Raw genomic sequence first — 25,886 nt, 5'->3', positions numbered from 1 at the left:
AATATTTTCATCCAGAAAGTTTCCTCATTCTCACTCCCAGTCAATTTCTTCCCCTCTCCAAAACAACGACTGAATTGTGTATCTTTTGGCCATTTCTCCATTGCGTGTGATGCAAATGTTTTTGTGTCGTCATTCACTTCACGATTTGTTTATATAGAAGGCTAGTTTTCCTGCACCTATTCTTTTTTTTTTTTTTTGATTCATTGTGCACAAATGAGGTACAACTGTTGTTTCTCTGGTTGTACATGAAGTAGAGTTGCACCATTTGTGTAATCATACATGTACTTAGGGTAATGATGTTTGTCTCATTCTGTTATTTTTCCTTCAGCTGTTCTTACAGAACTAGAAAAATCAGTCCTTAAATTCATTTGGAAGAATAAGAGACCCAGAATAGCCAAAGCGATTCTGAATAAGAAAAGTGATTCAAGAGAAATCATAATACTTGATCTCAAATTATACAACAGAGCTATAGTAACAAAAACAACATGGTTTGGCATTCAAGTAGACATGAAGATCAATGGAATAGAATAGAAGACAAAGAGACAAAGCCACATACTCATAGTCATCTGACAACTTCACAAAGTTGCCAAATATATATTTTGGAGAAAAGATAGCCTTTTTTCATTTTTTTACTTGTTCTTTTTAGTTATACATGACAGTAGAATGTATTTTGACATAGTATACATACATGGAGTGTAACTTCCCATTCTTGTGGTTGTACATGATGTGGAGTTACACTGGTCATGTGCTCATGTATGAACATAGGAAAGTTATGTCTAATACTATTCTCATCTTCCTTCCCTTCCCTTCATTACCCTTTGTCTAATCTAATGAACTTCTATTCTTCCCTCCTGGCCCCTTATTGCATGTTAGTATCTGCATATCAGAGAAAACATTCGACCTTTGGTTTTTTGGGATTGGCATCCATTTACTGGCAAATGCCATAATTTTCTTCTTCTTTGTGACTGAGTAATATTCTTTCATATATATATATATATACACACACACATACCACATTTAAAAGATAGCCTTTTTAACAAACGGTGCTGGGGAAACTGGGTATCTGTATATAAAATGAAATTAGGTCCCTGTCTCTCAAACTACACGAAAGTCAAATCAAAACTGATCAAAGACTTAGGAATTAGAAACCTTACAACTGCTAGAGGAAAACATAGGGTCAACACTCCGTCATATAAGTACAGGCACTGACTTCCTTAACAAGACCCCTAGAATAGTTACTTTATATAAGGTAGAGGGGAGTGAAGTGTGGGGAAGTGGTATGGGGGAAGGAAGGATAGTAGAGTGAAACAGACATTATTATCTCATGTACATGTATGACTGCATGACTGATGTGATCCTGCAATATGTATAATCAGAAAAATAAAAGATTATACTCTATTTATGAGGTATCAAAATGTATAAATGCATTCTACTGTCATGTACAACTAATTAGAACAAATAAAAAATATTTTAAAAGAAATAAAACCAAAAATCAATAAGTGGGGTCCCATCAAATTTAAAAACTTCTGCACAGCAAAGGAAATGATTGAGTAAAGAAAGAGCCTACAGAATCAGAGAAAATCGTTGCCAGTCACTCCACTGGGATTAGTATCAAGAATCTATAAAGAACTCAAAAAACTCAATGCAAACAAAAGAAACTAATCAATAAATGGATGAAAGAACTAAACAAAAGTTTCTCAAATGAAGAAACACAAATAGCCAACAAATAAATAAAAATATGTTCAACATCTCTAGCAATCATAGAAATACAAATCAAAACTACACTAAGATTTTGTTTCACTCTATTTGGCTATTATCAAGAAGATGAAAAATAATAAATGTTTGGTGAGGATGAGGGGAGAATGGTACACTCATAAATTGTTGGTGGGGAGTTAAAGAAATAGCTCCTTTCGGAGAGCGCTCGCCTAGCATGCGCAAGGACCGCGGTTCAAATCCCCGGCAGCTCAAATGAGAAGAAAAAAAAAAAAAAAAAACAAAAAAACCATAAATTGTTGGTGGGACAGTAAATTAGTACAACCACTTTGGAAAGCAGTGTAGAGATTTCTCAGAAAACTAGGAATGGAACTACCATATGACTCAGCTATCCTACTCCTTGGTATTTATCTAAAAGAACTAAAATTGGAATACTACAGTAATACAGCCACTACAATATTTATAGAAGCACAATTCACAATAGACGAATTATGGAATCAACTCAACTGCCTGTCGATAGATGAATGGATCAAGAAAATGTGGTATATATACACCATGGAGTTTTGCTCAGTTAAACTATGTATAAATGTAATAAAAAATAGTGGTAATAAAAATCTGAGGTAGGGATCGAAACATATTTTTTCAGACATATAAGTTGTCCACTTACTATTTTTTAAATAGTGTGGGGTTTTCCCCTTTTAATTTTATGCTGCTTTATCTCATTCAAATTAAACCCAAGTCTGTTTTGGACTCTACTACTTCAGATCTTTCCACAACACATCCTCTTACATAAAAGCGCTTCAATCACATTTGCCTCAGTTTTTTAAACACATCAGTTGTAGTCCTGACTCAGGACTCTCTCCCATGCCTTGAATCTTCTTTCTCTTGATGTTCTTGCTTTCTTTTTTCCTTCAGTTGCATTTTCTGTTTTGAGTTTCTGTTTCTGCCTATGAAAATTTTTTATTTTCCTATTTTAGGTCATTTTGTCTGCCACTGCTTATATTTGGACTTAGGGTGGTGGGGGAAAAAATCAAAGAATGAACTTGGACCGTTGTGTGAGTAGAAGTTTGAATATCTTTGTATGGTCGTCCCTTTACCTTAGTACTTAATATTAGCCCTACGCATGGCTTTGTACATTTCAGTCTTTATCTGATTTCCTTCTTCATGAATTTGGAACATTCTAGTACCATTTGATGGGGTATGTCATTTAATTTGTCTAAGAAGTCCAAAAGTAGAATTTAAGATTTATAGCTCAGCTTTGTTCTCAACAGTTTTAACATTTTATTCCATGACTTTCTGGCTCCTATAGTTACCTTTTAGAAAACTCCTACTTTAATTACTCCTTTGTAATTAGTTGGTCTTTTCTCTCTGCTTATGTTTAAGACTTTCTATCATTGGTATTATACAGTTTCTCTGTGATGTGTCTAAATGTGAATGTTTTTTGCTTGAAATTAGTAACTATTAAGCCTCGGGTTACATTTCTTCATGTTTAGAAACTATTTGATTATTATCTCTTTATTATTCTGTTGCCTCAATATTGTTTTAATTCTCTCCTTCAGAAATTCACATTTCTCATTTTATGCTCTTAACTTTTAATTAGTCTCTCACATTTTTCATTTCTTTATTATCTTTGTTGCATTCTAGGCAAATTCTTAATCTCTATCATGTAGTTTACTCATTCTCTTCATCTGTACATATTTTATTGTTCAACCTCTTTCCTATTTCAGTAACCACATTGTTCTTGTAAGACATATTAATAGCAAACTGATTAAATGCATGGTCTATATAGAAGGATTGTCTGGATTCATATTTTGCCTCCACCATTTATTATCCCTGAAGAGTCAGTCAAAGAAATCAATCTCTGGTGCTTGTGTGCAGAATTGGAATAGCAATTGTGTGCAAACATAGGGCTGTTTTGATAATTAAGCAAAGTTACTTGACTAAATGCTTAAAATGGTGACTACAACACATAAAATATTCAAAAAATCAATTTTTGCTACCCCTTTTTACTATTATGGGCTTAATACTTTATGATTCTTACAATTTTAAAATAGAACATACTTAACTTGTAATACTTAGTTAATCATATTATCTGAAAGTTTTTAATTATTTAATCTTGTGTTTATCACATAATTGATGTTCATGGTAGTTTGGTAGATTCTGTGATTTTAACTGAGAAGCTTACTGTAGAGTGTGGGAATTTCATATGACATGGGTTTCCTTTATTTAGCTTTATTAAGTTTAACTGACAAATTGACAAATAGAACTAACAAATACACTGACAAACAACTGAAAATTATTTTACATATGTAGGTGTACAATGTGGTATGTACATGCATATATTGTGAGATGATTAAATTAAGCCAATTAACATATACAACACCTTATATACTTATCATTTGTTTGCAATGAGGATATTTAAGATTAAACTTTTTTCAGTATTCAAATATATAATACATTATTATTAACAATAGTCACCATGCTATGTAATAGATCTCCAGAACTTATTCATCCTAACTGAAACTTTGTACACTTTGACCAATATCTCCCTATCCCCATTCTGCCCCTGATGAGGCAGGAAATTAGACCACCCATAGACAGTTGGGATAAGGGCCTCAGAGAAGGGAAAGAGGGAATGAGACCATGCCATCCTAGGACACATCAGACCTGAGGAACATCCTGTCATTGACCTTGACAACTTCAACCACAACACCGCCTCCTTAGCTAGAATATCTTGTCAGTGTTCCTAACAACCTCAACCACAATAGCTCTTCCTTAACTACCCACCCTTACCCCTAGCAATGGCTGACCACCAAATCTACATTTACCTAAAGTACTTCCACTCCTTAACAGACATGCCAAATCACAAAGTTGGACCCATTCTCTTAATTGCATAAATAAGGGATTGAAATTATGCACTTCTGATTGGCTTATTAAACTCAGATATTGAAGAACTTGATTGGTACATGATAGTATCCCTCACTCCTATGCTGAACCATCAGATATGCTTTTAAAAATCTCTAGACAACAGACACATGTTGGCAACCCTCTCTTGGGACCCTTCCCTCTTTGGTAACTCTGCCTTCTTTCTTTCTATTACTCTAATAAATTCTGTTACTTTGCTCTTACCCTTGTGCCCATGGATTTCATTTTTCAAATTTATGAGACAAAGAATCCACTCATTCATGCTCCATGTTACATTTATGGAAATACAGAAAAGGGGGCTCTCATTTCTGTTCTCTGTGCTCTTTATTAGTGGACAAGCTGTCTTTAAACACTGGGTACCTCTCGACCAGTTAAAAGTGACTAGTATGGCTGCCAGTCTTAAGACTCAAGTGACAGGCTTGCTGGGTAGGAGGGACTGATTTCTCTTTACCTAGGTGTTGGGAATGTTGATCCTGACTTGCTTCAGTGCCTTTCTATGGGAGAGAATTGGTGTGTGGAACTGAGGAAGGCTGGAGGTAATTGAAGACAGAAGACGACAGGCGTGCCTCCCCCATGATGCACAAAGGTCTCATGTTCTGAGTCTGACCTTGACAGTCCTCAGGGGTACCAAATATCAAGCACTGTCTGTCTTTCTGTTTCTGACTGACTTTACCTGATGGTAAAGGGCACCAGTCCCTGACAAGTCTTGGATCCTGGGATGAAGACTTAGTCGGATCTAAATTCTTTGGGAAAGAGGAGACCCATTAATCTACATAGCATGAACCAAGGAGTGTCTCTCCTTCTCTTCAAAAATGTTTCTTCCCCATACACACCCTGGTGCTCAGGTTACTCCCAACTACTGTATGTATCCTAATGACCCTCGATTCTCTTACCTTCTCTCTATTAAGTGCCTAAATAAAGTATCTAGGGACTTGCAAGTTTTCAAGTACTTTCTGGGACCCAACCCCCAAACCTTTCCCTGGTGTCCCCTCTTAAACAGGAACCCATTGCAACAGACTACCAAGATAGAGCTCCCCTAGATCCAAACTTAGACTATCTTCCTCAAACACTCACAAGACACCTTTTATTTTATATACCCCTTCATCCTGCAGGAAAAAGACCAGAAATTCTATTCACAGAGAACACTTATCAGGTGTTCCTCCTTGTTCAAATTGAGAAGGATAACAAAAGGCCATGGTCCTATGAGCAAGAGGACCACAAAAGAACCAAGGGAACATTGAAGACAAATTTTAAAGGCACAACCAGCTGGCAAATGCCCTCCCTTACCTCAAATAATTATCAAGAAGTTAATATCTTCCATTCTGATTGAGGCCCAGTTTTTTTTTTTTTTTTTTTCCAAACTGGTGATTGGCTCAATAAACAGATCTAAATTGTTTCAATTAGGAAATTATTCAGTTCACCAGAGGGAGTTTCAGATTGACTTACATTGGTAAATGGGGACAGGCCAATAGCACCCCATTGCTCTTCGTGAGAAAGAACATGATAAATAACCTGTTGCTATGCAGTAACTGGTACTGTGCATGAGGAGAACGGGGGATGCTCTGGCTCATGAGAGACAGAGAACACTGAGGGATGCTCCTACTCTTCCCTCTGTCTCATAGATAGGAAACTGGGTTTCCATCCCTCTATAATGTGTCAAAAGGAATTGTGCTAAATTTGACACAGACCTTAAGGAAGAAAGGCCTAGGGTCTTTCTGCACCTGAACCTGTCCCGATTACCAGTTGAGGGACAGAGAAAAATGGCCTCTGGAGGGAAACATAAACCATAACACCATCTTGCTGTTAGACTTGTTTTTATAAAAAGGGAGAAAAAAATGATCTCAAGTGCCCTAAATACAAGTTTTTTGCCTCATGTGCTCAAAATGTCAGTGTTCCTTGTTTCTTAGCTGCCTGTCTGGTATCCATAAATGTAAGCAGCATGAGCAATTTTTTATCATATAAATGAGAAAAATTTGAAGAACAAGTACTGGAGGGGGGTTTCAATGTGGTAGAATAAAGAAGATCACTTTCTTGGTTGCTCTGTGGCATGAAACAAAGAAAGCAGATAGGAAGCTTCTCATCAAGGTGGGTTAAAAAAAAAAAGGTGGGGAACTTTACTGGCATTTAATACTGGACACTCAAAGCAGATCAGGGACTCCGGAGGTTGGATATACTAAAACAAGGAAGAAATCCCCAACACCGCAGCCACTGCTGCAGTTGGAGTTACCAACCAGAGAGCTCCCTCTGCAAGCAAAGCAGAGCGATAAGGAAATAAAAGAAACCCACATTTTTAAAAGGCCTGAGGCATGTCTGGGTACAGAGAGTTCAGATATCAAAGACGCTGCCCAACTAAACTGAAAGGCATGCTGCACAATATCCCTGTATGGGAAAGAAGCCACATCTGCAGGGAACAGAGGAAGGAACAATTTTACAGTCATGGCATGGGGGCCAACACCTGGGGGAGTCAATTCCTGTCAAACCCAGCTTGGCCCCAGATACAGGCCTGGCACTGCATGACGTAGACTGTGCCTAAGTGACCAAGAGAAAAATCAAACACAGAAGTTTATATAGGGGAATACTGGTTGTAGAAACCAACCTGGCTCTCCTCCTCCTCCTCCAACAGAGCTGCTTGCTGGACTGGCTGGAAGATATGCACGTGGTCAGGATTTGAAAGCCTGGGGTGGGAGAGATTGAGTTTGGAGACTGAACCCAAGACCAGCAAAAGTGTGTCAATAGATAATGAAGTGGACTAAGAATTGACTCATCCACCACAAGTGGAACTCAGGGGAGATTCCTGGGGTGCAATCTTCCAGCAGGGACTAGCAATTTCTGGGCACCAGACATATGCTGATTTAAATCCCCAAACCAATTGTCATTCAACAAAGAATCTGGAGCCTATATAAGCCTAAACCCTACCTCCAGGAGTTCCACCTATGGTATTCCCTTTTTCACTCCAGCAACCCCACCCTAAGGGTGGAGCAAACATCACACTCCAGAGGACCCCACTTAACAGCTGAAAAGGAAAACTGAGAATCTTTTGAACTCCAATGAAAACAATTCATTAACTTTTGATTGAGACCTTTATTTTTCTTTTCTGTGTTTAATTGTGACCTTAATGGTTCACAGACCTTTATACATATTCTATACATATTCATATTTGTTTTTTCTCATTTCTAGCATTTTAAAAATTATTTATTCATTTATTTATTTATTTACAGATTGCATTTTGATTCATTGTACACAAATGGGGTACATCATTTCGTTTCTATGGTTGTACATCATGTAGATTCATATCATTCGTGTAATCATACATGTACATAGGGTAATGATGTCTGTCTCATTCCACCACTTTTCATACCCCTCTCCCTCTCATTTCCTTCTACATAATCTAAAGTTCCTCCATTCTTCTCACTTCCCACATCCCCACCCCCATTATATAACATCATCCACTTATCAGGGAAAACATTTGGCCTTTGACTTTTTGGGATTGGATTATTTCACTTAGCATGATATTCTCCAATTCCCCTCATTTATTTGCAAATGCCTTAATATTATTCTTCTTTATGACTGAATAAAATTCTATTGTGTATATATGTGGAGTATCCTCAGAACACTTGGAATGGACCCACCTTTTGACCCAGTTATCCCACTGCTTGGTTTATACCCAAAGGACTTAAAATTAGCATACTACAATAACACAACCACATCAATGTTTATAGCAGCTCAATTCACAATAGCTGGATTGTGGAACCAAACTAGATGCCCTTCAACAGATGAATGGATAAAGAAACTGTGGTATAACTCTAGCATTTTTGAAACCAGTTATTTTTCATGGATCAGAATTTTGAGGACTAGGGTGTTTATTAGTGTATTTCAGTTTTGTTTAGTATTCTTTTATTTTTATTTTTAATTTAAAAATTTTTACTTTATATATTTTTTCTTTCATTTCTCTGTTTACCTTTATTCTCCTTCTCTCTTTTTTTCTTCTAACAGCAAATCTGTATTGTTCTCTCTTTTACTCTTCATTTTTTACTTGTATATGTTCTCCTCCCTCAAAATCATCACATCCTACATCAATTCTGTGTGCTTCCTGTCCAAAATAAAAAACTGTAAACACTTTGGCAAACTTACTGTATTTACAGTAAACAACAAATAATCATTTCTGTTTATTATAATAATATTATAGATGTAGTAGCATGAACTGTTTGGTTTAATGCTGCTTATTTTTTGCACTTGTTATTATTTGTCTCCCCATAAACAGTGAGGTATTGGAAACCTCCGTGGATACTATACGTCCACAGGGTAGAAATTCTACTGCCTCAGATCCATTCTCTTAGATGGGTAGACACACAGAAAACATAAAAAAGCAAGAGAACAAATCACCCCAAACCAACCAAGATACTTCAATAACAGAATCTATTGAAATCACAATGGAAGAAATGTCAGAGAAGGAGTTTATAATGTACATAGTTAAACTGATCTGTGAGATAAAGGATAATGTAAGGAGTGAAATCAGAGAGAAAATATAGGAAGTGAAATATCACTTCAATAAAGAAATAGAGATTCTGAAAAAAAAAACAAACAGAAATTGCCAAAATGAAGGAATCAATAAACCAAATTGACTTCTTGGGGAACATAGTTTCAAGCAATGAAGACAAAATATATAATCTTGAAAATAAAGTCAACCATGGAGAAAAGATGTTAAGAGACTATGAACAAAACTTCCAACTAATATCGGATAACCAGAAAAGACCAAATATAAAATTTATTTGGATAGATGAAGGCTTGGAGATACAAACCAAAGGAGTACACAGTATTTTCAATGAAATAAAATCAGAAAATTTCCAAAATCTAAAGAACGAAATGGAAAACCAAATATAGGAGGCTTAAAGGACCCCAATTATATAAAATTACAACAGACCTACACCAGGCACATTATTATGAAAATGACTAACAAACAGAATAATGATAGAATTTTAAAGGCTGCCACAGAAGAATAACAGGTCACATTTAGAGGGAACCAATCTATTTCACAGCTGATCTCTCAACCCAGAACCTCAAAACTAAGAGGTCTTGGAATAATAATACTAAGCTTTGAAAGAAAATGGATGCTAACCAAGAATACCGTAACCAGCAAAATTAAGAGTCAGAATTGATGATGAAATAAAAACCTTCCATGATAAACAAAAGTAAAAAGAATTCACAACTGGCAAACTGGCACTACAAAACATACTCAATAATTATTTCATGAAGTAGACATGAAAAATAAAGGTGAAAGCCAGCAAAGAGAGGAACTATACTAGAAGCATAGTCAATCAAAGGAGAAACTAATGCAAATTAAAAAGCAGAAATAAATCAAAATGTCAGGGAACAAGATCATTTCTGAATAATAATGTTGAATATAAATGCCTAAACTCATCAATCAAAAGACATAGACCAGCAGATTGGATTAAAAAACAAGACCCAACAAAATTCTGTTTCCAAGAGACTCACGTCATAGGCAAAGACCACCACAAACTGAAGGTAAAAAGATGGGAAAAACCATATCATTCATGTGGATCTTGTAAACAAGCTGGGGTTTTTATCCTTATTCCAGATAAAGTGGACTTTAAGTCAAAGTTAATCAGAAGGAACAAAGAAGTTCATTTCATACTGCTTAAGGGAATTATACATCAGCAAGACATAACAATTGTAAATATGTATGCCCCAAAAATGGAGTATCTATATAAAACAAACAAACCATTCTTAATTTCAAGAATCAAATAGACAACAACACAATACTACTTGTTGACTTTAACACACCTATCTCATCACTGGATAGATCCTCCGAACAAAAACTAAATAAAGAATCTACAGAATTAAAAACTACAATTAATAATTTAGACTTAACAGACATACATAGAACATTTCATTGATCAATGAATGAATATATTTCCTTCTCAGAAGCACATGGATACTTCTCTAAAATAAACCATATCTTAGGATCACAAAGCAACTCTTAGAAAATACAAAAAAAGATAATGCTTTGCATTCCATCATATCATAATGAAATAAAATTAGAAATCAGTGATAAAATAAAAAATAGAAGCTACTCTAACACCTGGAGAGAAAATAGTATGCTATTGAATGACCAAAGGATAGCAGAAGAAATCAGGGATGAAATTTAAAAAATACTCAGAAGTAAATGAGAATAACAACATGACGTATCAAATTCTCTGGAACACTATTAAGGTGGTTCTAAGAGGAAAGTTCATTGCATTGAGCTCATTCATTGAAAGATTAGATAGTTACCAAATAAATAACCTAACATTATATCTCTAAGCCCCAGAAAAAGAAGAACAAATCAACACCAAAAGCAGTGTAAGATAAGAAATAATTAAAATCAGAGCTGAAAATGAATGAAATTGAAATTTAAAAATTCAAAAAACAACAAAACAAAAAGTTGGTTCTTTGAAAAAGTGAATAAAATTGATAAACCCTTAGCCAAGATAATGGAGAGTGAAAACTCAAATTATTAAAATTAATGATGAAAAAGGAAATATCACAATGGACACTACCAAAATACAGATGATAATCGGAATCTATTTTGAAAATTTATACTCTAATAAAACAGAAAATATTCATAACACCAACAAGGTTTTAGAGACATATGATCCAACCAAATTGAATCAGGACATAGTAAACTGAAGCAGATCAATTTCAAGTAATGAAAATGAAGATGCCATCAAAAGCCAATCAATAAAGAAAAGTCCAGGACCAGGTGTATTCTCAAATAAGTTTACCAGACCTTCAAAGAACTAACACCAATCCTCTTCAAATTATTGCATGAAATAGAAAATTACTCAATGACCCTGATATCAAAACCAGACAAAGACACATCAAGGAAAGAAAACCTCAGACCAATATCCCTGATGAACAAAGATGCAAAAGTTCTCAATAAAATAGTGGCAAATCACGTGCAAAAACATATTAAAAATATAGTGCACCATGATCAAGTGGGGTTCATCCCAGGGATGTGAGGTTGTTTTATCATACAGAAACCCATAAACATAATTCATCACATCATTAGATTTAAAGACAAGAATCACAAGGTTATTTCAATAGATGCAAACAAATTATTTGACAAAATACATGAATGGATATTCATGTTCCAAACTAGAAAACCTAGGGATAGTAGGAATATACCTTAACATTGTAAAACATTGTAAAAGATAAACACAAAGTCAACATCATTCTAAATGGAGAAAAATTGAAAGCATTCCCTCTACAAACTGAAATAAGACAAGGATGCCCTTTTTCACCACTTCTATTCAACATAGTCCTGGAAACTCTAACTAGAGCAACTAGACAAAAGAAAGAAATTAAAGGGATACAAATAGGAAAAGAACTCAAACTATCTTCTTTAAATGTTTGGTAGAATTCAGCCCTGAAGCCATCAGATCCTGGGCTTTACTTTGATGGAAGATTTAAAAATTATTACTGAGTCAGTCTCTTAACTTATTATTGGTCTGTTCAGAGTTTCTATTTCATCATAATTCCTTCTTGAAAAGTGGTGTGTCTGTAGTTTATCCATTTCTTGGAAGTTATCTGATTTGTTGGCATATAATTGTTTAGTCTCATGATTCTTTGTATTTTTGTGGTTTCAGTTGTAATGCCTCCTTTCTCAGATTTTATTTATTCCACTCTTGTCTCCTTGTCTAACTAAAAGTTGACTTCTTTCTTTTCTTTTCTTTTTTTTTTTTTTTTTTTGGCAGCTTATTGGTCCCTGTTTCTTTGGGGTCAGTTACTGAAAATCATCGTGTTCTTTTGGTGGTGTTTCGTTTCCTTGTTTTTTCATGTTTCTTCCGGCCTTTCTTTGTTGTGTGCACATTGATGGAACATTCCAGACTTTATGGATGGGTTTCAGTGGGGCGGGGGAAGCCTTCCCCGTTGGGTGAGTGTGAAGGCACCAGCTGGGTGGCATCCAGTAGTTCTGGTTCCCATAAGGACCTGTCAGTATTAACCTCCATGCATTTTCTTAACTGATTTTGATGTGAACAAAAATCACAGGTGTTCTCAGTAGCCAATAACATGGAGTCCTCAGTGCCAATGAGTACTGTTGGAATTTTCAGTAGTGGAGGTTTCTGTGGTCCTTTCAATATCCTTTTCCCCCACCAGGGTAATCATGGCTGAGAGGATCCCTCCTGAGTTTCAGATTCAGCTTGAGGGCATGAACTCCCGGGTGGTGGCACCAGAGTTTGTGTCATGCCCATGCATCAGATACAGGCACGGGCATGTGTGGAGGCATGCGAAGCAGGGGAAATCTGAAGAAGCCAAGCTTGCTTTCCAACAACTCATTCTTCATGGCAACTAATTCAGCTCCACAAGAGTAAGAAACAAGCTCCATCAAGAAAGGCATTAATCCTTCTGGATTACCTAATCACCTGTGAAATGCCTCACTACCTCTCAGTCCTATTTTGTGGGGGACAAATATCAACATGAGTTTTGGAAAGGACAAGTTGTATCCAAACCATAAACTTGTCAATTTCTCTTTTTTTTTCCTTTCATTTTTAAATTTTTTAATTACCTACTTATTTTGAAGGTAAAAGCTGATATTTCTCAGTCTGCTGTCTTGCTGATGTTACTCTGTCCTGTGCTTCTGTGTCCTTTAAAAGCCATCTTGCACTTGTTTCTTCTAAGCCCTAGAAATGTCATCAGCACAGGATCAAGTTTTATGGTGACTCCTTACTTGGGTCTTCCCAGAACACACCCATGAATGTGGCAGTCAGAGGTTTTTGCTATTGCAGGGGAAACTTTCTATTTCCCCCAGAGCTCATAATAAACACAAACTTCCTTGTTATTTGTTTGGATTGCGGTGTGGCTTGTCCCCCCACCAACCACTCATCCTGAGTGTAGACTTTATGCTGGTGGTTTTGTTTAAGAGTCCATATTTGAAAGCCCAAATATTTATCTCCTAGTTCCACTTGGACACATGTGTCTATATAAATTACCTAGAATAGAATTTCCTCTCATACCTCCTGTTGGGGGAAGGTGCTAATGTCATTTTACATACTTAACTCTCTATTTTTGCATCCCGTTTTGTCTGTATGGGGGAATTTCCTTCTTTCTTGCATGTTTAGGTATGCACTTAAAATTATATACTATTTATTCATCTTTTACAAGCATTTAAAGTGGGAGGATTTTCAGGATTTTTAGACTACCATGATTTCCTGGAACCAATATTCCCCGCTTCTTGTTTTTCCAGTGAGGGTGTGGTTCTGATTTCATTTTCATTTTTTCCACCTTTTAATGAGACTCTGAAAGTAAGGAGATGTAAATATCAATCGTAGCTTGCCATCTTGGAACATGGAGTAGTTATAATGGAAAATAATAATAAATCCTAAAAACATTACTGCCTAAAAATAGAGGCTTTCTGACAATACTGGTGACCTTTAGCATTCTCTGTGTTCATGAGGTTCTATGATTCTGAGTGTCTTTCTTTTGTAACCAGCACCTTTTAATCTCTTGCAGTACCATGTCCATCAGTCCAAAATCATATTTTGAAACTTATTTTTAGCCTCCAATGTATCTGATGCCACATAAAAGGAAAGTTTTAATTAATTAGAAATTATTGGAAGGAAACTCTAACTTCAGTTACACAGAGATGTTGAAATTGTTAGAAGGCAGCTCTAGAACTAATCCTATCCTTTGCTCTCTCCTTGCTCACCTCTGGATTCCTCATTCAGCGGGGCAATTTATAATTTTGTCACATACATTATTATGCCTAGTCCTCTTGAACAGGTCTATAGTAGGTGGTTTCTTTCCCTGAGGGGGGAAGCTTCCTGTAAGTCACAGACAAAGCTGTCATTGTGGTATTCAGGCAATAGCAGGCTGAGTTTGAGCAAGATGATTGAAAGGAGGCTAAAGTTGAAACAAATATCTGAGAAACTGGTCAGTCAGAAAGAGCTCTGCAAACTTTATTTAACAAGATTGCAATTCATGTGGCTACAGGAAGTCTAGAATGTCTTCCAAGGGGAATCTTAGGAATTAAAAACAATTGGGGGGAAAAATACCTCAATCAAGGAAAGAATCAAGATCAGGCCACATTTTAAAAAAAACATGGCAAATTCATAACTCAGTAAAATCAAGGTCCAGGTGCCTGAATTCTGATTTTCTTCTCACACCCCACATCTAATCAGCCACCAAGTCCTGTAGATTTTGACTCTCTGACATTTCTTGCATTTACCCTCTCCTATCAGTGGCCACCCAAACACTCCATTTCTCTCTAGTTGTTCCCCTAAAGTCCACATCATACCCAGTTCTTAAAATCCAAAGTAATTTTGTCCTGATCATAGTTAAAAGGTTCCTATTAGTCTCGGAATAGTTAGGAGTTTATGGAGCTTCTTACCTACATCTCCCCTCCAGTTTCTGAACTAAGTTGAGAAATAAAGTCACATTGGAGGCAAAATATCAGCTTTATTAGACCATGCTGGACTGGATCATGAGCTTTGGATCTAAGCCAAATGGAGGATTTTCTACTTTTCTCAATAGACTCTGAGACTTATTTGTTAAGACAGTTGTGGTCAACCTGAAAGCAGAGGGAACTGACTTCTCTGACAGCATATTGAAATTCCACATGGGAAAATGAGTTGGAAAATTACTTTCTGCCTGAGGACAAGCAAAGAAGGAGAAAGAAACTGTGAGCTGGTATCTTCATTCCAACTCAAAAATCAGGCTCTTCCCTCATGCAGAAGAAAAAGTAATAGGGATGGGGCATCCTTGGCAAAGAAACACCCAAAACTTTTAACTGTTCTTTTCTGGGAAACAGAGTGGATGCCTCCTCTACCCTGTGGAAATATGGGGGTTCTCCTAGATTTTCAGCATGGTTTGCAAGGTGCTCCCCCGTCTTGCCCCTGACCACCTTTGGAATTTATCTCCTTGTACTGATGCATCTGCCAATCTAAAGTAACCGTGGTCCATGAGAAGCCCAAGTTTGTCCCTGTCACTTACTTGGCTTTTGCTGCTTTCCTGGCCTGGAAGCTCTCCCTCCTCCCAAGTCGTATTTGTTTGATTAAAACCTACCCATTCCTCAATATCCATTTCTTTTTTTAAATTTTATTTTATTTTTAATATCCATTTCTTTTGAAAGCCTTTATTTCTCCACTTCTTAACCTCCACTGTACAGTACTCCACCACAGAATGTGACACATGAATGTGCTATCATTTTAATGTTGTCATCTATTACTAAACTGTAATTCTCAGAACGGTAGGGACCATATCTTTTTATCTGTGCATACGTGGTGCATTAGCAGAGTGCTCAGAAAGTAGGCAGCCTTGAATAAAACTTTATAAAATAAATGAATGAATGCATCAGTCAATGATTTAATGCTTCCTCTCTTAGAAATCATATGCTTGTGAACTGGAAAGGAGTTGTTCACAGAATATGTCAGAAGAGTAAGCAAAAAACTATGGGGGAAACCAATACTGAAAGCCAAAAGTATAATCTGGATCTTGGTTCTTGACTTATCTTTTTCCACAACACAACTGATACTTACATGCTTGCCAGGAAGACACCCATAGGAAACTGTTGTGGGTGACTCTCCAAAAGGGTTGTTATAATCAATGACCCATGGACAGCAGTTACCCATAGTCATCAACCTTCCTTTTTTCTGAAAAACCCACACAGGTATAATTAAAACAGAAAGTAGAGAGCTTCAACTGAATTTTCTTTGACCCCTATAGGGGTCCCTCTCTACCTGCTATCCCCAGGGAGTGCAGCCCACCTACCAGAGGCGTCTTCACCCACAGAGGGAGGGCTGTTCCCTGCTGCAGATGCGCAGTAATGTCTTCCAAGAATCTCACTATATCTTCTTGCCCCTGCCTCTCCTCAGACTCCAAAACTGGATTCCCCTTTATTCCTCACCTCAGGAATAGCAATGCCTGTTTGAACCAGCATATCTTCTAAGCTATTGAAGGAACCAATACTCTTCATAAAAAGCAACACATATATTCTGTAAAACTCCAGTCAATACAGGAGTCATTACCTGAAAGCACAGCTTATTCTTGTCATTCTCTGATTTATTGGAATAAATGTGCAAATGTGTTTTTGGAACTAGATCTCTAGGGCATGTCCTTTCCTTCTTCCTATCTGCCAGAGAGGTAGTGAATGATAGCTTCCAGCCATTCTTACACAATTCCAATTCCCTATCATGTATTTGGTCTGTTGCAGGTCCCCAATGTAGCTCTACAAATTAATGAATTACACTGTAAGGGATCTTCTAGGGAGAAGGGACTGAGTCTGCCTGAATAACATATAGAGAGTGTCTATGTAGATAATATCTGGATTTCTACTAGCAAATTCTGCTCTGGGAGTTCTCTAACCAACAGTATCACCTTTATTGTAACTTCAGAAGTATATATTTATTTATAACCTTGAACATGACATTCTTAGGTCAAGCCCCATTCAACAAAGACCCAAAATGTTGTTCCAGCAATTACAGTTAACTGTCAAAATTACTATGACCACCACAATGACAACAACAATGATAATCATGATTATGACTACCTCAATTGCCATTTATGCAGCACTTACGATGATAAGTGATTTATACATATTATGACATTTAATTGTGTCATAGTGGCCTTGAACCTCAGTTCAACTAAAGGTATCTAGAGATCTCTGAAGTTAACTGCATCATTTTTTAACTTCAACTGTAACTGTCCTAGTAATTAACCTCTTGAAGTGGGAAATGTGATTTGTTTTGCTCTGACTTACATTTCCTAAAGATGCTATTTGTTTCTGTCTCAAGCCTGATGTCCTCCAACCTGGCATGGTTATTTTGTATCCTATTCAAGATATTGAACCTGGTTCATGGAGAAGGCTATTTCTCTGCATCTGGCAGAGTATTCTTCTGTATGCCACCAACTGTGGAATCTCCAAATTAAGGATCAACCTGGTGGATCTAAGGGGCTTTTTTTTTTTTTTTTCATTTTTCTAATGCTGATTTCCTTTGATATCTGTGACTCCATTCTATTAGTAGCTAAATATCCTTGCACACGAAGTATTGTTTTCTCTCACTTTAGCTAATTTCTACATACAAAATTTCTACCACTTATAACCTTAATCATTAAGTTGCTTTTTCCTCTGGGGAACAACCTCAAATCTCTGGTTGTGGCTCTTAATTTGCATCCAAGTTTAGGTATGCTTTCAAGCTATTTCTGTTCATCTATAAATGTTTACCAGCTACCTACCAGCTGACAGTAATCAGATGTCTTGTTGTCACCCTTGTTTCCTGCCCAACTCACTATGATAGCATTGGTCTCTGACCATTGGTCTCTTCTCTTACTGAAACACTCCTTTTAGAACCAACCATGAATTCTACCTCATGACATTCTGTAATGCCTTAGGAAACATGAATTCTCAACTGAAGAGGCCACATTTTTATAGATGGCATATCAGAATCAGTGAAGGACATCGATAGTTTGAATAATCTCTTCAGATTTCTATGAAAAATATACACTTACCACCAACTCTTCACCATCGTCTGCATGTTCCTCTCCATATTCTCTTCCTCAATTTCCTTCCATCCACCAGAATGCTATGCCTTTCTGGCTGGTGAGATTGAGAGGTCTAGAAGCCTAAATCCCATCCAGTAGGCAGAGCCTAATAAGGTAAGTGACAGCTCTGGCCCCAGGGAGAGAACAATTTGCTCTCTTCCAATGAATGATTGCCCATTCTCCTATGCAGAATGGTATTGTCTAGTATACTTTGAGGTGAGAAACCATAAAACCCAGCACTTATTTTCTACAAATCTTTCAAAGACATACACAAATAGCATTTTTTTAAGAATACTATAAATCACTAATAAATAGTGATAAAAATAAACATCACTTTTAATTCCATTATTCAGATATATTTACACTATTATAATTATATTAATTAACATATTGTACAAGATATCTTTCTTTATGTGGGGTTGACAGTAACTGAATTGCATTCTGTAGCCACTTTTCCTTAATTACATATCCTAAGCATCATATTTTTTATTTTTTATTAGTTCATTATAATTATGCACAATAGAGGGATTCACTGAGCCATGTTCATACATGCACATAACATAATTTGCTCAGTCTACTTCCTGGTGCCTCCCTTTCTCTCCCGTCCTCCATTCCCCAGTCATTTGCATAACTCTACTGATCTTCCTTCTATCATTGTTATTATTATGTTAAGCATCTTATCTGACTGTTAAATTCTCTTCCACAGAATCATTTTAATGACTGCTTGGCGTTCCACATAACTTTGACACACCTTTGTTGTTTAATCTGCCCTTCTAGGGGCATTTTTAGTATTTTCTCTTTTACTATTATAAACAAGGCAATGATAAACATAAAAACATTGTGGAAACATCAGTTTTCCCCAAAGTGAAACTGTATTTATAATGGGTAATAAAATGTTGAGTGTTCACTTGGGAGTGGTGGTGCAAGCTTGTAACCAAGCAACTCAGGAGGCTGAGGCCAAGGAATTCCATTGAAGCCAGCCTGTGCAAATAAGCAAGACCCTGTCTCAAAATAAAAAAAATAAAAAGGGTCTGGGAGTGTAACTCAGAGTTAGAACATTCCTGGGTTCAATCCCCAGTACAAAAACAAAACAAACAAACAAACAAAAAAGTTAAGTTTTCCCCTGAACATATGACATTGAGTCTATGAATACTTCACCATTGGTTGGTCCCCTCTATAATTTTATGATCTAAAGTTTCACGCTGCTTTTGTTCCCAAAAGCAACTTGCATTTGTCTGGACATTGATGCTGAGCAGATGGTCATACAGTAGACTCCTGATCATTCACGGAGGATGTGTTCCAAGAACCCCAATGGAGGCTTGCAACTCTCATGGTTCCAAACCCTATATGTTCTAGGTTTTTCCCTATATATACATACCCATGAAAATGATAAATGTACAAATCGGGCATAGTAATAGATTAACATCAATAACTTGAAGTAGAATAATTATTACAATATACTATAATTAAGTTGCCAGCATCACTACTCCTACTTTAGAGCCATTGGTAAGTAAAATAAAGGTTACTTGAACACAAGTACATGATATCACGACAATCAATTTGACAACCTAGATGGCTATTAAGTGACTAGTGGTGGGTAATATATACAGGGAGATACTCTGGACAAAGGAATGATTCATGTTTTTAGTGAGAGTTCATCATGCTACTCAGAGCAGGAAACAATTTAAAACTTACAAATTATTTCTGGAATTTTTCATTTAATATTTTTGGACTGTGATTGACTGCAAGTAAAAGTTATTGTGAAAGGTCAAGTCATGAATAAAGCAGGACTTCCATATGTAGCATTTATAAGAACTACATCTAATCAGAATGAGAGTGATAATAGGTCCTGCTGGCCTGATTCATGCTTTTCTTATAGCTGCAACAGGACCAGCCTGCAGTACAAAAAGCAATATGGCTACAAACAGAAAAGGGGACAATTTTCAAAAGATATAGTGCAAGTGCTTTGGACCTTAGTAAAATTCCACTCTAGAAAATAAGAAACTAAGGAAAACACCTAAGAAATCTGAGCCTCTAAAACAATGACTTTGTTATTTTAAGGAACACGGAGAAGCAATATATCATACTAATATATCAGGGTTTAAGAGCCAGACTGTAGAAATAGGCTGCATGGGTTTGAGTCTTGGTTCTGTTTCTACTAGAAATTGATCATGTTGTTCTTGATCAACTTACTCCTGCTCCAGTCTGAATACTTATGTTCCCTGGAAATTCATATGTTCATTCTTAATCCCCAAAGCAATCCTATTAAGAGGTAGAGCTTTAAGGGGATGATTAGATTGTAAGGGTATGACTCTTATGAATGGCATCAGTACCCTTATAAAAGAGGCATGAGAGGACTCACTTGCCCCTTCTACCATGCAAGGACACATAGAAGGTATCATTTATGAGAACAGACCCTCACCAGAGGCCAAATCTGCAGATGCCTTGGACTTGGACTTACCAGCCTCCCAAACTATATGCCATTGCTTGTAGATTACTCAGTCTTTCTGTCATTGTGGCAGTTCAAATGGGCTAAGTCACTAGGCTTTATTGGTACTCAGTTTCCACAATTGTGTAAAGAGGATTGTGCTTACTGCAGAAGTTTGCTGAAGGTTTGAAATAACTGTGAGCATAAGGCACTCAGAACTGTGTCCCACTCAGGGAGACTCATGTGTAAGTAATGGTTAATCATTAGTGTCAAGAAGGGAACTTTTTCTGGCATTGAAAGGATCACTCTAATTCTTTTAATGCCACAGGATGAAAGACTGTGAACATCCACTGCAGGGCTCTTCTACTTCCTTTTTTACTAATTATACCAAACCTATTCTGTAAGGTAGTTTTCATCCTCTGCTCACAGGCCCCAGATGGTAGCTGAGAGATCACTTCTCAGATAGCCGGATCACACTCTCATGCTGCTGTGGACACTGCTGGTCTTCTTTGGTGAGTTCAATAATTTGAATTAGGTCAGAGGTAGAAGCAGGAGATTTCCAGCTTCCAATAGGTCTGAGGCTTATCAGAGCCCAGAAAACAGTGGAATGCTCAAGTCTTTAATTCCAGCTTTGATTTTAGAAGCAGATGCAAAGCTAGGGCTACATGAAATTGCAGGACATTCTAATCCTTACTGTTCAGGCTAGGCAGTCTTGTCATTTTTTGATCGTAAATATGTTTTAATATCTTAGGACTCATCAAGGAATATGATACATTCATAAATTGTTCATGATTTTAGTGCTTAATACTCATCCTCTCCTATATAAAAACCTATTATTCACACATTAGCCATAAAATTTTGGTTCAGAAGGTGCAATGAGACCCTTTGTAATTGTTCTTCTCCATTTAATCAAGGGCTACATGGGGGATAAGGGATGCGACTGGGAAACAAGATTCTTTTTCTCTAACTTAGTAGACACTAAATAAATACTTGACATTGATCAAAGGGCTCTAACAAAAAATATGGTCTGAGGAAGGGGGCTGATTTAGAATGAGTTCAACTCTCATAACTCTCCCCGTGTATATTTCCTGTGAACACTTTGCGACTTGGGACTGCAGTGGCATATGGCAATGTGGTGCTTGGATGTAAGAAGAGTCCTGGGGTGGGGGAAGAAGAATGAAATAAAGAACAGAATCACTAAACACCCTATGTACGTGGGACTTGTTCCCAGTAATTCCTTTAGTCAAGGGATGAGCTTGCAACTTGACTTGTTTGTTGTCGCTGTTGCTTATTTGGTGTTGGGGATTGAACACAGGGTCCCATCCATGCTAGACAAGAGCTCCACCACTGAGCCACATCCACAGCTCACAACTTGCCTTGTGATTGTACTATAAATGCAAATTAACTGTATGTTTAAGAAAGACTGAACTATCGGTTGGAAGGGAGTAGGAGAATAAAGAGAAAGGTGGAAAGAAGTTTTTGAGCAACTTACCAGAGTGATCTCAATTTTTAATTGTGAAGATAAATGTTCTGTGCTAACCTTTGGCTTTTGCTTCCATTACAGGGCCATTCAGTGACTGAGTGGGTGAGTACCCTCTTTTACTTCTCCATCTGGGGCATACTGTGCAGGCATTCAGATGTTACTACTCCCCTGGACTGACACGCTCTGTGATGATGTGGCCTCGGCTTTCATACTGCCTACCTGCCCAGGTGATCATGCCCCACCCTTTAAGAGTCCAGGTGCAGGGAGAGAGGTAACATCCCAAAAAGGACCTGCAGACTGGATAGAAGATCAGTGTGGAGAGGAGTGCTCTCCTGCATCCGGATCCATATATAACCCCTCAGTATTGTCTGGTTGAGTGCTAAATGCACTCACAGCTCTGAAAACAGTTATTCACAGAGAAAAGCTCAGGATTAAAACACTTCCGTGGGGTCAGAACCAGTATGTGCCAACAGTGTTTATCTAGTGCTGGGTTGGGAGTCAGCAAACTTCTGTAAGAAACCAGAGAGTAAATAGTTTAGGCTTCTCTGATCTCTAGCCTAACTTCTGGACCCTATCCTCCTCACAGGAAAGCTGATAAGGATCATATGTAAACGACAGGGGGTGTGCCTATGTCCCAGTGGCACTTCATTTACCAAAACAGGATATCAATGATTCACAGGCCACAGCTTACCAACCCTAGATTCATTATTTAGTTCTGAATTTTTAAAAAACCACATAGTGATTTTCTAAAGCTGTATGACTAATTTCATCTCAATCCTTTTGATTTAAAGCTGGGCTCAATAAAGGAAGTAGGTAAGGAAAATATTTTATTCTCTATATATAGAATCTTTGCATGAGCCAAGACTAAATCTAGAGAAAAGCAGAATTCTTCCCTTGCCTCTCCAATGATAGTACCCAGTAGAAGGGGCTCTTTGGGGTCTCAGGAACTGTTCTGGGATAAGCAGATTCCCAATTACACCCTGAATGGAATAGGAATGTCCAGGGACAGCTTCAGAGTCCTGGCCTGGCCTTCAGGATCAAGTCTCATCTCTTGCATTCATTTTGTCCCACATAAGGCCCCCCCATCACTCTACTTCAGGTCTGGGTGGTAATGAGAGGAAGTCTCAGTGCTGAGCTGGTTTCTGACAAGGAGTCTCAGTGTGACACAGAACAGACTATCTGAAGTGACTCACCCACAGCCATTCACAGAACAGGGCGACAATCACTTTACTTTCTTTCCTTCCCTGTTCTCAGAAAACTGGATGTTCTTCAGAACCTTGAGAGCTCTCCCTTTAAAAAATGCAAAGGAATAAAGGGGAACTTAGTTCAGCATGATGTGGTGTAAAGAGTAGGAGTCAACACAGCCTGAGAGACCAGATTCAAATCATGGCTTGTTGAGAATACCAGCCCCTGCAAAGGGAGAAAAATGCCACTCAATGTAACCGCTAAAAATGTCTTTCTCTCTCCATACAGGCCCTCAAGGTGGCCCCCTCTCTGCCCATTTTCTCCTTCTGGCTCCACCCCACAACTTGCTCTACCACATGGGAACTTCCCCTGGCAGGCAAACTTTCGAGAAATATCATTTGCCTTTTGTTTTTGCTGCTGCTCTGGTGAAAATATTTTTTCACGGAAACTCTTGCCAAAATATATATATTTGAGGTGATGAATATTGCATAATAGTACTCCATAAATAATATATAGTTAGCTCTATATATCTTGACCCTAGTTATACCTTTGTGGTCCCATTTGTTTGTTCTACCTAAGAATTTCCCTGTTCATGACCTAAGCTCCCCATTTCTCTCACTATTGTTCTCCCAGTGCAATTCTCTCTTATACTCCAGATGTTGGCAGGATCCCTGTTGGGTGCTTCTGATGTATAATCAATTTTTCTCAGCCTGACTGTGCTGTATCTTTATCAATACTGTTACTGGGTGATGGGCTAATTGGTTCTTCTGTTCCAAAAGAAAGATTTCAGTCAAGAGACATCAATTAAGAATTATTAAAGGATTTATTTAGCAAAATGAAAGTAAAAGTGGTTTGTAAAATCAAACTGGGGTAACCAGATCAGAGGATGGTAACCAGAAAACAGACCAGATGTGAATCAAAAAGAAACTTTGTTGCAGGATGGCTCTTGGGCGAAGTTCCCGGTCCAGCAGGGTGCTGGGCGGGAGAAGTCGCACATGGCCCCTGCGTTTTTCTAACTCTGGGGTGGAGGAGGGGAAACTTGAGGACTCCATGTCCTCCTGGGATTGGCTGGGGTCGTCTGTTAGCACCTGACTGGTTGCTCCTTTGGGCATGCACAGGCTACATTGTTTCTCTGAGCATGCGCAGGCTGCTTGATGCCCTGCCCGGATCCAGTCGCTCTGAACCGCCCTAACACTGGTGACTTTTGGGTTGTGGGTATTTATGGACTGCTTAGGATCTTCCCACTTCATGAATTACTCATTTGGGGGTGGTTACAGCCATTTCCAGCCTAAGTTTAGTGAGCCAATTTCCGCATGTTGGCAATTTCCCCAGCATGGCCTGCACCCATTTTCTTCGGATTGACAGGGAGCTGTCTAACTGCAAGGAGGTGGTCCCTGGGCAGTTGTGTGCTGACCTAGGGTGGAGCCTGGATCTCCTCTCTCCCATCTCCCTTACTTATATCCATCTAGTAGTCTAACGCTCGTTGCCAGAGGTTTTGGAAGTCCCTGAGAATGAACTGTCAGCATTAAGGCTTCACTTGCCGCCCTTCCAAGGCCTCTGACTCATTCCTGTCCACTAGTTATTGCACACAGAATGGACCCACATGAGGACAAAGGACAGCCAGTCAACTTCTGCAAAGGCTTCCTAATGGCCAGGTGGGGGGCATCTGAGTAGTCACAGCAACCCTGGAAGCAGGTGGATACAGACTTCAACACCATGCTGACTCTGCAATTTCCCGATGTAAGCTGTGTTCCAGCTCAAGCCCACTCCTTACAGTGCCACTCTAGAGGCTCGATTCAAGTCCCCTTCTTCCCTTAGACTCCCCACGTATACTACCCATCCCACAGACTTGAAACCCATTATTCTGGTTGCTTGTGAAGTGCAGCCATGATAACCTCTTACTCTCCCTCAGCCATCATTAGTTTCAGCAACAAACATATTCCTTCTTATCTTTATTCATAGTGGTCCATAGAGGCAAGTGCAGTTCTATGCTCATTTCACAGAATCCTTACAACATCCCTATGAGAGGCAAATATCTTCATTGTTCAAACTGAGGTTCAGAAAGCTAAAGTGCCATCTTCGAGATCATTCAACAGACTTGGATTCAGTGACCTGACACTTGGCCACTAGGTTCAACATTTCTGAAAACTAAGATCGCTCTGTTATTCTTGACAATGAAGCACACTTACTGCAACTTCGCTTCTTTGCCTCCCATCTGCATGCCCTCTACCCACTGGACTCTTCTAAGGGCTGTGGTGGGCTCATCCTGCCGCTCCCACTTACTGGTCTTCTGTTATAGATTTAGCATCATCTAGTCTTTAGTACTCTGTACCCTGTGGCTCACTCTTGGGGTGTTTTGACCTTAAGGAGCTTGAAATCATGAATCAACTGACCCACTTAGCAGCATCCCTGAATCTGTGAGACTGCCCATTATATAATTTTGTCAATAGAATCCTTAACCAATGACACAGAATTTTTCCTCTTCTCAAGAACTTTCTTTCTCCAGGGAATTTTTTCCCCAATTTTTGAAGGAAGAGTGTACTAGTGGTTTAAAAGAAGTGATGGATGTTTCAGGTGATGAATATGCTAATTACTCCAATTCAATCATTGCGCAGT

General features: G+C 38.0%; 1 protein-coding gene across 1 annotated transcript in view; it reads left to right on the top strand.

The window, feature by feature from the left end:
* Positions 1-25,886, top strand: part of LOC306665089 (Fc receptor-like protein 5) — a gene marked incomplete at its 5' end in the record, with an annotated part of 64,268 nt that overhangs the window by 15,741 nt on the left and 22,641 nt on the right. The window contains 1 exon segment of the mRNA XM_079146360.1: positions 4,970-5,064. Coding sequence (XP_079002486.1) covers positions 4,970-5,064 — 95 coding nt within the window.

The sequence above is a fragment of the Sciurus vulgaris genome, assembly GCF_902686455.1.
Source record: "Sciurus vulgaris genome assembly, chromosome: 1".
Lineage (NCBI taxonomy): Eukaryota > Metazoa > Chordata > Mammalia > Rodentia > Sciuridae > Sciurus > Sciurus vulgaris.
This window is presented reverse-complemented; position numbering and strand designations above follow the sequence as displayed.